Source organism: Pogonomyrmex barbatus, unplaced genomic scaffold, assembly GCF_055798465.1.
Source record: "Pogonomyrmex barbatus isolate J1 unplaced genomic scaffold, ASM5579846v1 scaffold3, whole genome shotgun sequence".
Classification (NCBI taxonomy): Eukaryota; Metazoa; Arthropoda; class Insecta; order Hymenoptera; family Formicidae; genus Pogonomyrmex; species Pogonomyrmex barbatus.
The window spans coordinates 10395122-10410966 of record NW_028297127.1 but is presented as its reverse complement, the minus strand read 5'-3'; the positions used below and the strand labels follow the sequence as shown (position 1 = coordinate 10410966).

The window sequence follows — 15845 nt, the reverse complement described above, 5'->3', positions numbered from 1 at the left end:
TCCTATAAAAGAGATAACCGAGATACGACGTCTTTCATGAGAAGAAGTATAGAAATATATAGAAATATATGCGTATATGCGTATCTCGCGAATACGGATTCGAGACCTAAATCTGCCGGAAATGGAAACACTTCCAAAATAGAACTATCGATCGATCGCGCAAGAATTTGAGCCGAACGAGTAACTTTCGAACGTGAAGCTGCACGTCAATCACTTTCACGCGACGAAATTTGCACGCGTGACCGAAAAAGATATGATGTCCCGCAATGTTATCGATTCGTTTTATTACAATTTTTTTCTGCCTAAAATTTCATTTTGCTTATTTTAGTTTTGCATTTTGTGGGAAATGTCTAATTATATCGATAAAATTGTCCTGGGAGAGAGAACAATAATCTACGCGAGCGAATTGATTTCATTTCCAATGGAGAGAAAGAATTTTTGTCCTCGTTTCTCCCGTTTCACTCCTTCATTCCCGTGCTACGAGAGAAGAGATTATTTTAGCCGGCATTGAACAACTATCGAGAAAGTAGCGCAGTTTTTTCCGCGTCTCTGGGCACGAGGGCAGAATTTCGACTCGCGGCGAAACGAGACGTCACGTTTGGAGACGGCGTAGGTGAAGCGACGTTTGTATGAATGGAGGCGAGTCTCGGATCAGAGTCGGCGGGCAAGGACGACTAATTATAGCATTAGTATCTCTTAACTTCGTTTCATACATTAACCATGTGCACCGTCACGCACATGTGTATACGCGTGTCTGATACACGCACTCGATATTATTATCATCCGACAGGTTGGAGGACATGATCCATTTTGATTATATATATCGTCATCGTCATCAACGTCGTCGTCATAGTCATCGTAGTTGTCGACGTTGTCGGCGCGGGGATGCGAATTCAGGGCAAACGTACGTCACGTTTACCCTTGTCCTGTTGTCGACACCTCTCTCTGTATGTATATATGCGTATGGTGCGCGCGCATATGCGTGTGTATGCGTGACATTTTTCACACCAACATCCACCGACAAATTGCCGCGAGAGGAACACTTGCGCGCAAGATCCCTGAACTCGATACTCGTAGATAAATCTGATACGAGCGTGATGTGCCGCACGTACGAGTCTCCCTCTCCCTGAAACGTCCGATCTTAATTTTAATGATTCCTCGATGATACACGTCGGTGACGAATATCTCGTCGGAACTGGAACTGATACTTGGAACTTTCGAATTATCCGTTGTGACTCGTATTGCGGAGGCAGATTAGATTTTAGTTATTTAATCACACTCGAGAAGCCCGACTTGTGGGAAAGCCCTTTCAATAGGGACTATTATTGCTCTGGTTTCAAAGAGACGAGAGATAAGACGAGAGTAAATCATAAATTGTTTGAAAAACCTATTAATAAAGTTGTGACATTCCATGCGAGTAGAGGAGAGGGAAAAGGAGAGGGGGAGAGAGAGAAAGAGCCGAATTATCTCTAACGCTTGATCTGAAAGAAACGACTGAAACGTCAGTCGCGTTTCGAAATTGGAACATGTTCAAAGGAAATGTGGCGCATTTTATTCTGGAGTAATCTAAACGAGATGAATTGTCCCGCGCGCTGCGCTACAGGAACGCTTAAAAGGCACAATTAAGCTAAAAGTGTAGTGTTGCCAGTGACACCGTAAAGACAAGGTCGCTGAACAAGCGTAAACGCCGCGTGAAAGTGACCGCCGCCGTTAATTATCGCGATGAAAGAAGAGTGGGCGTGTATACACGCGCGAGTGAAATTACATTCATTCACGTCAGCGTGCTATTGTGGCGGTTGAGCAAACGTATCGACTACGCGTGTCCCGCGGGACCCGCCAACTCGAAGTTTCCAAATTAATTGATAGCAATTCCGCGTCTTTCAAGGGTACACTTGAGCCGAGGTGTAATGAAACATCGATTCTGACCCTTTGATGCACAGCATGCAATTTCCGCGTTTATACAGGAATGCGAAACCGAAAATAATACGAACGTGAGTTAGATTGTTCCGTGCTTGGCATGGAACAAAGCGCGATTCGCATCGAAACTTTACTTCCCTCTCTCTCTCTCTGGGTCGCGAACATATTGCAATTTACATACGTTCTTGCAAATTATATTCTGTGAAATACAGCCTTCATGATTCGTAGATGCTCGCATGTTTAATGAATAACTGTGTATCTGATTTTAAACATTATATTCTTTTTATTTATTTCTTACAACAAAAAAGCCTTATGATGCTACAATATATTTCTGCGTTTAAACATAATTGTATATCTTTTAGTCTTTGATATAATGTCAGTATACAAAATTTAAAAATTATAATTTTATTCTTAGATAATTATTAATGCAATTATCATAGAATGTAGAACAAAAAGTGAAAAAATTAAATCATGATTTAACTATTGTTTGTAACTAAAGTAAAGTGCATGTTTAAAACTAATAATATGCATGTTTGAAAATTTATTTTAAATAAAATTTTGAATATAAAAAAGATAAAATGCATAATATAAATTTCCAGTTAATTAAATAATTTATAATTATACATGATGCAATAATTTATAAAATACATGCATATCAATGTTGAAGAAGAATTAAGAATATTTGTTGTAATGTAATATGTAAGAAGAAAAAAAGACTATAGTTTGTGTCAAATCTATATGTATATGTGGAAACATCGCATTCATATTACGAAGATTTAAAAATCCCTTGCTAAATTCGCTTAAACCATCAATAATATTAAGTTAAGGGAATTGTGTGAAAACAAGCAGTTTAAAAATATTTTTCCAAAGAACCCTTTAGCTTGTGGGGATCCACATTAGGACCGTGTCGCTCCACGACCTTGCCCTCTTTATTCACGATAAACTTGGTGAAGTTCCATTTTATGAAGTTACCCAGTATGCCGCCTTGCTCTTTCTTCAGATATGCCCAAAGGGGATGCGTGTTATCACCGTTCACATCGATTTTTTCGAACAAATCGAATTTTACCTGCAAATGATGCAAATGACCAAATAAGTGTAATAAGTTTGTTCATCAAAAAAGGCAGACAATTGCTACTGTCATTACTCATTATTCAAAGAATAATATAGTATTACGTTTTTTTAGTCAAAAAAATGAAGCATTTTCTTAAATAAATTTTAAATATATATTCATGAAAGATTAGAAGAAAAATTACTTTCTGGCGATCAGCGAAACTGCAAATCTCCTCGCTGTTGCCGGGTTCTTGTCCATTAAATTGATTACAGGGGAATGCTAGAATCCGTAATCCTGTTGAATGACAAAAGGAATATTTAATACCGGAATATTTAATTACTTTATGGTGTGAAATAATTTTTTATTTTCGTATATCGCAGAAATTACCTTTGGATTCAGCGTACTCATCGTACAATTCGTTCAGTTCTTTGTAATTTGTTGCTGTGAGGCCGCATTTCGAGGCAACGTTTACAATCAAGCATACATGTCCTTTGTAGCTAAAAAAATCAACGAGATGATATTACATCTTTTCTACAACACAATGTTACTCGATACGATCGGATTCATGCTTACTTAGACAAAGGAACTTCCTCTCCCTTTATGGAAGTCGCCGTGAAATCGTAAATCGAGTTGGCTGATTTGTAATCCTTGTTTCCGCTCATCGTTGCTGCAACTGCAATTGCAAACGTTGAAACATCAATGTGACAAATAGGTACCAACATTGCCTCACGAATGATAGATAATTCATTTTGTAGACGTTAATTTGATTATCGTATTTTTTAATGTTTTCACAATTTGATGTTAATTAATTTTGTACATCTACATTAGTCATAACTCACTCTTTTTAAAATAAGAAAAGTGAACGCTTTCAAGCTTTATGTTTTTCTCTTGCAAACATTTTTCATGTGAAACATTACATTGAAACGTGTAAGTTTTCCATGCCCAACATTTTAACCCTTATGTTAATGCGGGATATTCGGATAATACCATTATAACTTTTTTCCCAAAATTTTAATACTTAATCAAATATCGCCAAACAGCTCTATTTATTTTATGACAATTTTATGTAAATTTATCAATTTAAAAATATTTGTGACAAAAATTTTGGGTATTGAATATGACAACGTACTGGTTCAACCCGTGATATCAAAATATCCGCATGCATTTCGTATTAAAAAGACAGAAAGGGAAGATTTAGTTTAGTATATTTAGGCATTTAAAGAATTAGTTTATTTGTGTGTGTATGTATGTGCGTATGTATGTGTGTGCGCGCGCGCGCGCGCGTGTGTGTGTATTAAAAAATAAAAAATTCTGTACTTTAACAATTTTAAAAGTTTATATATGTTTTTATATGTTTATTAATCTTGAGGACAATCTGTGCATCTATGAAAGTATGAGAATGCTCATCACAAAGTTGCAGTTTACGCGATATTTTTTTGTTTTTATGCGCTTTCTAATTCCTACATTTTTACATATGTTACAAATTCCAACTTCCTTCCGGTTTTATCTCATGATGTAGCTGCGGAGATAGAAGTCGATTTGTTAATTGCGCTCATAGAAAGCATACTTTTGATGTCAATTCTCGTGGAAAAATTTTTCATTATTAGTATGTTTTGCGACCGATCTTGAATTGATGGAAAACATAATTCTTCTCCTAATTAATGTAAAAATATGTCACATTGATGTATCTATTTCCTTAGCATATCATTGTTTATATCAGTGTAAAAATTATATACGTAGCGAGAGCAGTGATATCTAGAATATTATAAAAGAAAATGATAGGCCAACTATTATTGGTCTATACGTGGTATATCATCTAAGCTTGTCCATTATATCTACGCCAGATTTTATCTTGTTATAAAAATGGACAATTTCCGGTTTTTCTTTCGGCCCAAAAATAGCAATGTCATGATGCTTTGTTGACAGCAATACAACAGCTTTTCTTTGCTTTGGTAAGCTTAAGAACATACCGTTACATTTTCGTGGAATCCAAATATTCTCGAAAACTTGTTGGACGTGACTTAGATGGCATTTCGCGAGGAATTTCGTTCTCCTTCCCCTCCAAAGTATCTACAATTGTTAATCTCCATGACAATAGATGTTTTATAAGGCAAAATTGTAAAAAAATTATCCATCAAAATATTTCGTCTCGAATTCTTGTATAAAGTGACCAAATTTTTTATGACTTTTTCACCTTGATTCTTTTTTCGATTTGTAAACTTTTCTAGTGTAAATTTGTTCGTTAAATTAATAATTGACATACCCACCAAACTTTTATACTATATTTAACAGGTTTTGATGGTATATACTATGTGAATTTATTATGTAAATTTCCTCGGAATGGAAATAGTTGCTCGTCTATTGTTAAATTCAGTAAGTTTATAGTACTTTTGTAAGTTTGAATTCAGCATTGTTCATAAGTCACGTATGGATGCTGCTTCATCACTTTGCTGACGTTCTTCTCGAGTATTTGCATCATTGAAGCAAATAAATCGCTTGATGTCCCGAAATCGATTTATATCTATATGTTTGCACGATATAATGGATATGACGAATTTCCACATATTTAATGTAAGATCTGTATTTGAATTATTTATACCAGATGTTGTGAGAATTCTGAGAAAAGCATCAAATTCTCACCTATTAGAAGTTAGCCCTCCACTTTTAGAAATAACTTATTTTGAGAGTTGTGCTGAATTGTGCTAGGTTTGTGCTACATTGTGCTCGAATTCTAAAACCGTAATGTGAAAAATGTTATAAAAAATGAAAAGAAACGACATTTTGGGCTAGCCCTCCACTTTGCGATTTTTTTAATTTTCTCGATTGTGCTAGGTTGTGCTAAGTTGTGCCAAAATATTATCTTTAAAAAATAATAACAATAGAGATTATGATAAAAAATAGATTTGGGAAAAAAAAATATATAAATGATATTTATTCTTATATCAGTCATCTAAAGAGCATGCAAATGCATATCTAACATATACGCTTAGCACAAATCGGCACAACCGTCGGTTTCGTCAGCACAACGATATGAAGGGCACTTTACTCTTGAGCGCGGCCCTTCGCGCACGTATTTTTTGTTAAAAATTCGGGTTTGTAATTATTGGATGTTCATAATATTGCACATCTGAGTTGTGCCTAGCACATAAGTGCTGACTTGTGCTAGGCACAACTCAGATGTGCAATATTATGAACATCCAATAATTACAAACCCGAATTTTTAACAAAAAATGCGTGCGCGAAGGGCCGCGCTCAAGAGTAAAGTGCCCTTCATATCGTTGTGCTGACGAAACTTACGTTATGTTGATGAAACTGACGGTTGTGCCGATTTGTGCTAAGCGAGTATATATTAGATATGCATTTGCATGCTTTTTAGATGACTGATATAAGAATAAATGTCATTTATATATTTTTTTTCCCAAATCGATTTTTTTATCATAACTTCTATTGTTATTATTTTTTAAAGATAATATTTTGGCACAATATTAGCATAACCTAACACAACCTAGCACAATCGAGAAAATTAAAAAAATCGCAAAGTGGGAGGCTAGCCTAAAATGTAGTTTTTTTTTCATTTTTTATGACACATTACCGTTTTAAAATTCGAGCACAATGTAACACAAACTTAGCACAATTCAGCACAACTCTCAAAATAAGTTATTTCTAAAAATGGGGGGCTAACTTCTAATAGGTCAATTCTCACGTAGTAAGATTCCGCTATATCAATTGTTTTGGAGGATTTTTGCGAATGTACACTTCGTATATTTGGTTTGCTTCTTTGTTGTCAATGTGTCTGATAATAATATCAATCATTTTGTCCGAAAAGATGCATTTGAATGTATCATAAACTGATAAAGTTTCAATTGATCTGTGTAGCCCACTTCTTCGGCGTACAATGTTGTGGGGTTTTATGACAGGTGGTTCTTTATTCCATACAGTTTCATCTTTAATGACAAAAAATATTTGTTGATGGTGCGACAATTTCTTGAATTTTGAATGAGTTGCTGTTATCGTTGCTTTCTTCTTCAAAATTTTCTATCTCGCTCATCCATTTCCCTAAAATTTATGGATTAAAATATTTCTTATTTATTAAAATTTAAAACGATAAAATTGCTAAACATCATTACAATCAATAAATCTGAAAAAACTCGCAGTTCACTTCTTGTGACATCTATTATTAGATGAAAAATTTGGACTGTCAAAGTCCAATGATGAAAAATTTGAACTGTCAAAGTCCAATGATCTTTGCTATCAGATAGATAAATTTATAAATAAATTTTTAATATACTGTTCCTTTTCGTTTCCGTTCAAACTAAAGAAGTGATAAGAGCGCATGCACGATTTTTCTTTCACGCAATGCAAAATTAATAATTTTTTTTATATATATTTAACAATTACTCTTACTTCACACACTATGCTTCTGATAAATCTTCTATTTTTTTTTATTGAAATCTTTTTGTAATAAAAATATGAAATATTTTCATCAGAAGTCAATTTTGAAACACTTTTTTTGTGTAATTTTGTGTGTGTGTGTGTGTGTGTGTGTGTGTGTGTGTGTGTGTGTGTGTGTGTGTGTGTGCGCGCGCGCGCGTGCGTGTGTGTGTGTGTGTGCGTGCGCGCGCGCGCACATAATTCTTGAGTTTTTATTTTTATTATATGTTTATTGAAATCTTTTTGTTATAAAAATATTTCATGTTTATTCAATAAACATATAATAAAAATAAAAACTCAAGAATTATGTGCGCGCGCGCGCACACACACACACACACACAAAATTACACAAAAAAGGTGTTTCGAAATTGACTTCTGGTGTACTAAACAAGTTGAAACCTGTCGAATAAAAGGAAGAATGCCCATCTTAGGCAGGCTATTATTAGAATAAATTTGGAAATAATACAAAATAATAGAGAATCATTTTTACATGTAGAAAAGCACGTATGCGAAATTCCACAGTGGGTATCCTGGGTATTGATATAGCGTGAAAATTCCGGATATTGACAGAAATTAAAAAGGATTAATAACTGAATTTATCATCGTGTAAAGAAAAATATTGCATATTTGCTATAATAATAATGAATCATTTTTAGTATCGGTTTATTCGTTTACTGTCTAATAATCACCCTCGATTCACAGTAATTTTCACATTAAATCGCAGAGATACGAGAAAGCATAATTACACATGAATGAAATGAAATCTGATAAAATTTTGCAACGTTCTTAATTGCATGACTAATTAAAATAAAACGATACAAGCAGTATCATCGGATGCACACTTCGAATAATTATGACTTAATTAGTATTACGATCGAGGCAATCGAATCGAATAAAGTATCTGGAAAATCTATCGCAATTTTCTTATCTCTTCCGAGTTCAGTCCTCATATTTTTTAAGGACAGATTGTTTCGACAGTGATTATTTATAATTGTCAGATTAGTCAGATTAGATTTATCGCTAGCTAAAGAGGAAATGACGCGACGATGAGCTGGAAGGGAAGAGCAATTATCAAATTACGTGCCTGCAAAGTTTCGGACTAAGTACACAAATCCGGTGGGTAGCATGAATTTTATAATGCGCATTTCCGGTATGCCAGGGCCTTGCTCCTGAAACTGCAGAGACAGAGAAGAGAGGGGGGGATATTACGAATTCAATCTTCCTTTTAACAAAAAGAATTCAGGAACTATCTCGCAATTTATTTATGACTTTCTCACGATTGTTCTGTCCCCTCAGGGAACTTATAAGAAAAGATTATAACTGATAATACTTGTATAAAAAAAATTATTTTATTTATTAAAATTTATTTATTAAAATATTTATTAAAATATTGTCATAAAAATATAAAAGTGTATAAATATATTATCGATATCAATGTTTATACTAATGTATTTTTAAATATTAAATTGCGTTAAATAATAGAAGAATGATAAAGTGCACAGATAATGAATGATAAATTCGAATCTCTATCCATTTTCCAGAGTAAATAAGCTTTACATAAGAGAGAACAATTAAAATTTAAAATAATATAATAATAGAATTTGCACATGAGGTTTTAAAATTGATTGTAAATGTATCACAAGGATAAATAGAATATATATATATATCATTAAGACAAGTGGGTGATATTTGCCTCCGCTAACGATCTTCCTTGTCTGACAATTGGACCGAATAATTCGTTCGACGTAATGACCTGGTTTGAAAATCGCGTAAAATCATCGTGGCATATAGGCAAATCGTAAAACAGTATGATTACGTCCGGACGGATGTACGAGTTGTCATTGAAACGAGATGACTGTGCAATTCTCTATGTAAAATAAGACAATAAAGATAAATCGTCGGCAGAACATTGGACATTCGTCATCTACTCGATTTGTAGTAAAGATTTACGTATCTTACATATTCGATTCCTGATGTTTCATTTTGATTCAGTATTCAAAGAAGAATAATTATCTTTCATCTCTTCCTCTTTTTCAAACGTCTCAATTTTAATGAGATGATTAAAATTTCTTTTTTTCCAATATAATAAAACATATTATTCGCACTAATCAAGAAAGAGATGGTTGGATATTTTTAATAAGAAAAAGTTGAAATTACAGTGGATTTTGTTTACAAAGTGATATTCTTTTGTAGAACGGAAATTTAATTAATATGATTGTGCATGTCCTCAACTAAGAACGAGTAAAAGTCGTTGATTAAGTCGAATCTTCTTTTATTAAGAAAATAATTAACTTTTAATATTTTTCATCTATTTAATTCGATTAATTTTTTCGTGTAATATTAATTTTTATTACTAGATTTTATTGGATGTGTAGCAAACATGTTAATTTATTCCTTTATGTAGGCTAAAAAAATAACTTTTTATCATCGGAACTATTAACTCCCTATTCCTAAATTTTTTCCAAAATTTCTAATTTAAACATAAGTAAAATTAACGATTTCTACTTTGACGCAAAAAAGATTAAATTATATAAGAATAATAAAACATATAATTAAAAATTTTGCTGTAAACATTTGCGCCGATTAAATTAATTAAATTTTGGTCGAAGTCACTTTTAAATTTCGATATGAAAATACAGCTACATAAAAAAATCGATTACAAATTAATGTCCATATCAGCGTTCATATTTCAGCGTGATATTATAAAAAAACTTGTTTTTATATTGAACGTCGATTTATCTTTTTTTAACATATTCCCATCCTCTGTGGTTCAGACTGCTATCACGAGTATCGACGTCGAGTAATATTATGCGCTCGGTGGCCATCTAGCAGGCACAAATCGAACTTCGCGTAGAAAAATGACGAGGCTCTCCACGTATGTATATACATACATGTCTCGCGTGATGTCTCATCGATTTTTCCATGAAATATTCCGCTCCCGTAATTTTCGAAACGCATTGCGCTGATCGAATTTCACATTCGACTAAATTGGATGAGTTGTCGCTTACCGCTGAAAAACACACGTACGTCGAATGAACGTCGAGAAGATGACACTAACCGGTCGTTCGGAGTCGCACTTTTCTACTGACTAATCGCGTATCACACCGGACCGGAGTAGTCTTTAGTGCGCTTGCGCAACTACACAGTCTACAAGGGTATCAGTGATGGATTAAGAAGCTTTGGGATCCTACAGCGACTTTGGCTATTGAATTTAATAGTGATTTCAAATTATTTTAATTTATCAAATAATTCTCAAATACTCATATTATCTTTTTAATACGGATAAAATGACTATTTTTTTCTTTAATGAATTTTCTTTATAGAAAAAATTAGTATTAATGAAAGTTTGATTAATTTAATAGTGATTATTTCGAATAATTATACGGATAGATTGATCAATTTTTATTGGAAAATATTGGATTAGGATCAACGAAATTAAAAATCTCGTTTTACAATTTTTGGAGCTGATTGAATTTGATTGGCTATTTTGATTAAATTTTAAATTGATATAGGAATTAATGGAATTTAAAAATATCAATTAATTAGGGAAATAAATCAGCTTTTTAATAAAAAAAAAAGCATCCAACATCGATTAATCTGATGATTTTAAATTATTCTAATTAAATGCATGATTTTGTTAATATTAAATAAAAAAAGTTAAAATAAGAAAATAATATTATAAGATTCATTATTTCTGAAGCAATATGAAGGAATTAACGGTTAAATTCGAGCAAATTAAAAATGGGAAAATTAATAATAAATAAATTAATTACATAATAATTATAGATGAATCTTTCAAAAAAACTTTATTTAGCCAAACTAAGCAATTCATAGCTTAAAAAATTCTCATAATTGATTCTTCCGTTCGTGGCGAGAATGTTATGAAACTTAATAGTTTCAATCTGAAATGGATCATTAAACTATACAATGTTTTTTAATTCATTTATTATTATTTATCCAACTTTGATACAGCCTCTTAATTTTTATCATAACACAATTTTATATTATTTACCTAGGAATATTATCTGTTCAATTTGTCCATATGTAATTATTATCTTTCTTTGATTTTGTTGTCAAAATCTCAAATCTCAAAATTAATTTGACTATTATTTACATTTAATTTTCATTATTATTTACTTTTTCTTTATTTTTATGTTGTAATAATTTTATTTTTTTGTTGTTGTATTGATACCGATAAAAACTAAGTAAAGTTCGAAATCTTTATTTTTCATTATTTATTTATCATTAATTAATCTCTATTAATCTTTTCCAGTACGTTGGTATCGTGGAAGATGTTCAGACACGAGTTGAATCAGGTTCATCCGATCAGCTCAGGACTGCAAGCAATGGCACTGAAATCCACGATAGATCTGACGTGCAACGATTACATCTCCAACTTTGAATTCGACGTATTCACAAGGTAAGCGGATAAGAACAATTTTTAAACAGCTCGTTAGTGCTCAGTACCTACTTTTTGTCGCGTCAATTCCGGGCCGGTCTATACATCTTAGATATATAAATGTTTTATGACTTTTAAGGCTGTTTCAACCGTGGTCGACCCTCCTGCGCAACTGGAAAATTCTGGCTGTGACGCACCCTGGCTACGTGGCTTTCCTCACGTACGACGAGGTGAAGGCGCGTTTGCAAAAATATTGCATTACCAAACCTGGGAGCTACGTATTTCGGTTAAGTTGCACGAGGCTAGGACAATGGGCAATCGGTTACGTCACGTCTGACGGTGATATTCTACAAACTATACCGCATAACAAGAGTCTATGTCAGGCGTTACTGGACGGCTACCGGGAAGGCTTGTGAGTATACTATCGAGTTGCAACGGCTCAAGTTTGTTCCGTTTACCAGATCGATGTCCATAAAGATTTCACGATTACATATTCAAAGATCGATTTACAGCTATTTATACCCGGATGGTCGAAATATAAATCCAGACTTGACATGGGCGGTGCAGCCAACGCCGGAGGAACACATCAAAGTGACGGCGGAACAATACGAATTATACTGCGAGATGGGTAGCACATTCCAACTGTGTAAGATCTGCGCCGAACATGATAAGGACGTAAGGATAGAACCTTGCGGCCATCTTCTCTGCACTCCGTGCCTTACAGCTTGGCAGGTAGCAGTATATAATCTCTATGCCAACGTTCTATAGATCTCTTTCAGCGATCGATAAGCATTTCTGTAATAATTTAGTTGGCTCACTTGGCTTTATACTTACTTATATAGCATCATGGATAAAAACATATCTTTTTAATTCGTTATGATAACAAAAAAAAAAAATTTGCGAAGAATTGTATGTCACATTACGTTTGACGGTTGCTTGCAGGATTCCGAAGGACAAGGTTGTCCGTTTTGTCGAGCTGAGATTAAGGGCACCGAGCAGATCGTCGTAGATCCGTTCGACCCGCGAAGAACCCACAGACCCGGAGCGCATTCGGCGTCTGCTAGTAATGCATCGACCCCCACGCGGGATCTCGACCCTGACACCGAGGTATCCGACTAGGAATAGCATCCACCTTCATTATTAAATGTGTTCTATGTATAACAACATCCATCCCTCCTCGCAGAGAGTATGCCTCATTTTCGAGAATGCCTCATACATTTCACATGAGATCTCGCGGTTTATCTACGGTCATATCACGTCATTTCGTACGTCCATCGTCACGACCGTACGCCGTATCTCGTAGCAGGTATGCGGTAGCAGTTTTAGACATGTAACATATCGGAGGAACTATTTGCATCGATTTACTTCCGGGACCAAGGGGGACCAAATTACAAGGACGTGGATATATGGTTCTATAGAGTTCGTTGTCTTTTCTCGTTACTTTTTTTTATGTTTGCAAGATTATTGGACGAGTCGGTGCGGAATGATCGCTCGATCGTTAGCCGATCGGTCAGCCTTGTTTGTCGCGCATTTTTTGCAACTAACACGTTTCGAGATCGTCTATATGGTATAATTACAAATTTCATCGATTGGGCGGGACCTCACAGGTAAGACTCGCTTTTCTTGCACCTCATTGGAAGCTATGAGTCAGCGGCTTATTGTATGACTTATTTTCGCTGTCATTTACGAACCATGCGTATACAATCATAGCTTCCGAGCAATTCTACTTAACACCAACGAGCTAATAGAGATTCAATAAAAAATTATGTAAATTCGCGTTTATATAATACGTTCTATAAAACTTATCAGCGAAGAGAAATGTATTAGGCAATATCAGCTCGCATCTAGCTACAAAATGGATTCATTTATATTTACTTATGTCGCAAAAGTCCTTCAGTTCACAAAATTCATAATGCATGTGCATTTGCGTATTTTGGAAAGCACTCTCTTTTTTCAAGTATGTGCATATAGACGATTTTGATGCCTGTGACAAATCTTTATGTATATTATTTATATCGCATACGCGATTATATGATTTATAGATAATGGCATTGACTTTAATATTTAAATTGATATAACAGAAAACAGAAAAAATTGGTTCTACAAAGAAATGGATTCCGAGCAAAGATTTTAATATGTATTGCACTGTCGAAGTTGCATTTGTAATTTTTACCTGCTCGATATATTACAAGACGGGTAAGCACAATATTCAGAGTTAAAAATATCTTCCTTTTTTTTTTTCGAAAATTAGAAAAGATCAAATGACGAAATTGATACTACTTGCAAACTGCCTACAAATTTTTACATACGATTTATAAGCACATTATAATTGATGATATTGTCATCATCGACCAACTACGATCTACTTTGAATAGCAAATTAAATCATTTACATTTATTTCTTTCATCGTTGTCCAACGGTCAAGATCTATTTATATATTCGCTATTACATTTATATCTCTAAGTGCTGTGATAAGGAATGATTATTTTATCGAAAACTAAACACTCTATGATATTCATATATCAAAGTGGAAAAGGAAAAAATACGTAACGACAAAAACGTTCCGTATTGTTAAGTGTCTAAATAGCCTTAAGCGTTCACGATAAAGAACAAAAGAAAAAAAAAATAACGCGATGATCGAACAAAATAGCATGCACTAAACAGCGGACTCGAAAGGACCGTTCACCATCGTTATGTATCCCGTTAAAATATATTGTGTACCTGCTGACAGTAGAGGCACGAATGTAATATCAGATTAACATCATCATCACTAAGGAAACGTTTCGTTTCCAGCGTTATTATATTATTTCTTTACGTTAAAATATTAATTTATTATTTATTCCATACATTGTATCGAAAAAGAAATGGAAAGGAAGAAAACAAAAATTCAGAAGATTTCAATACCAGTCATTGCGCGTTGAATCCAATGCTGTGGTATTACACGTTTCCTTTTTAAATGCAAGACACTTGTAAAATCTTGTAACGTATAATGCATGCAACTAAATCCATTGCGGTGTATGCAAGGAATCAATCTGATTCTCTAGTTCAATTATCGGCGGATTGTCAATTTAGTCTCCGTTAAGCTTTATTTTACGATCACGTAGAAGAGTGCATTCGCGCTTTAGTTATTAGAGATTCGATGAAAAGCGTTCGCTGTAATTGCGAAGCTTCTTGTATGTGCGCCACGCAAGATCGGACCAATTCTCGTTAATTTTAGCGTACGATCGCCGAGTAGCGTACTATTCATTGTAAAATATTAGGGACTTGAGAATAATTTTTTTATAATAAAATTGTATTGCCATTTACTTCGAGTTACTTTTGCACTCCGTGTATGCGCCACACAACATCCCTCTTGCTGGACTCTGGTTTCGTTATCGCGCGATCCCGCATCGGATTGCTTCTCCGGCAACATGGAAAATTCCCCGGGGACGAAAATGGCGATATACTATATACCGTTCGCATGATCGTTTTACTTTTATTTCATAACGTTATCTACACACTGGGGTCACACTGCTCTACTATCCGCTGCATGATCCAAAACTAATCGGTAATGTACATGTCTGACGGGGAAGAAGTCACACGCAACACGATAGTCGCACGGTCACAGGTAAGTGACAACATGCATTATGACCGTCTGCTTCTACTGCTTTGTAATTACGCTCATATTTTTTTATCGTGACGTCGCTCGCGTATGATTCGCGACGGTTGACATCGAATGGAAGACGGATTGACGGACTCCGTTCGCCAAAAATGATGGAAAATGATTTTTCAACGCGATTTTTCTTTAAAGTGATTATGTGGCACAGAGACATCACTTGAAATGATTTTGTTTTGCGATTTCAATTAATTTCAATGATCGAAATCATTGATTTTATTGAACGCGTAATAATGTAAAAGATTTTTTGTTTGTATCTATAGACAATCATTCAGCAGTGCTTGTACAACTTCTCTCCTTCGCAAGCAAATTTTCTTTGTAAAAATAAATCAGCGATATGCGATTCGACAGTTTGTACAAAATATAAATAATTAACCGCTACAGCTTCGAGG

At 34.2% G+C, this 15845-nt stretch overlaps 2 protein-coding genes across 6 annotated transcripts in view; one reads left to right on the top strand and one right to left on the bottom strand.

The window, feature by feature from the left end:
- Cbl (E3 ubiquitin-protein ligase CBL) overlaps nucleotides 1–15845 on the top strand; it is a 34147-nt gene that overhangs the window by 13274 nt on the left and 5028 nt on the right. For 2 of the 3 annotated variants that reach the window (XM_011642388.3, XM_011642390.3), the window contains exons 2-5: nucleotides 11673–11819; nucleotides 11938–12210; nucleotides 12311–12533; nucleotides 12741–12905. In XM_011642388.3, coding sequence (XP_011640690.1) covers nucleotides 11673–11819; nucleotides 11938–12210; nucleotides 12311–12533; nucleotides 12741–12905 — 808 coding nt within the window. The remainder of the gene's footprint in view (nucleotides 1–11672; nucleotides 11820–11937; nucleotides 12211–12310; nucleotides 12534–12740; nucleotides 12906–15845) is intronic. The other variant, XM_011642389.3, reaches the window with a different exon arrangement.
- Gtpx1 (glutathione peroxidase-like 1) lies at nucleotides 2178–10549 on the bottom strand. Of its 3 annotated transcripts, none has more exons than XM_011642384.3 (6): nucleotides 10408–10549; nucleotides 8484–8574; nucleotides 3542–3641; nucleotides 3356–3465; nucleotides 3171–3262; nucleotides 2178–2983 (listed from the first exon to the last, which is right to left on the bottom strand). In XM_011642384.3, exons 2-6 carry the CDS (start codon nucleotides 8542–8544, stop codon nucleotides 2768–2770), a joined length of 579 nt encoding a protein of 192 aa, XP_011640686.1. In that variant the 5' UTR covers nucleotides 8545–8574; nucleotides 10408–10549; the 3' UTR covers nucleotides 2178–2767. The 3 variants fall into 3 exon arrangements, with proteins under 3 accessions (XP_011640686.1, XP_025074657.1, XP_011640688.1); XM_025218872.2 differs by lacking the exon at nucleotides 8484–8574 and adding an exon at nucleotides 4939–5038 and having other exon boundaries at nucleotides 10408–10521; XM_011642386.2 differs by lacking the exon at nucleotides 8484–8574 and having other exon boundaries at nucleotides 10408–10529.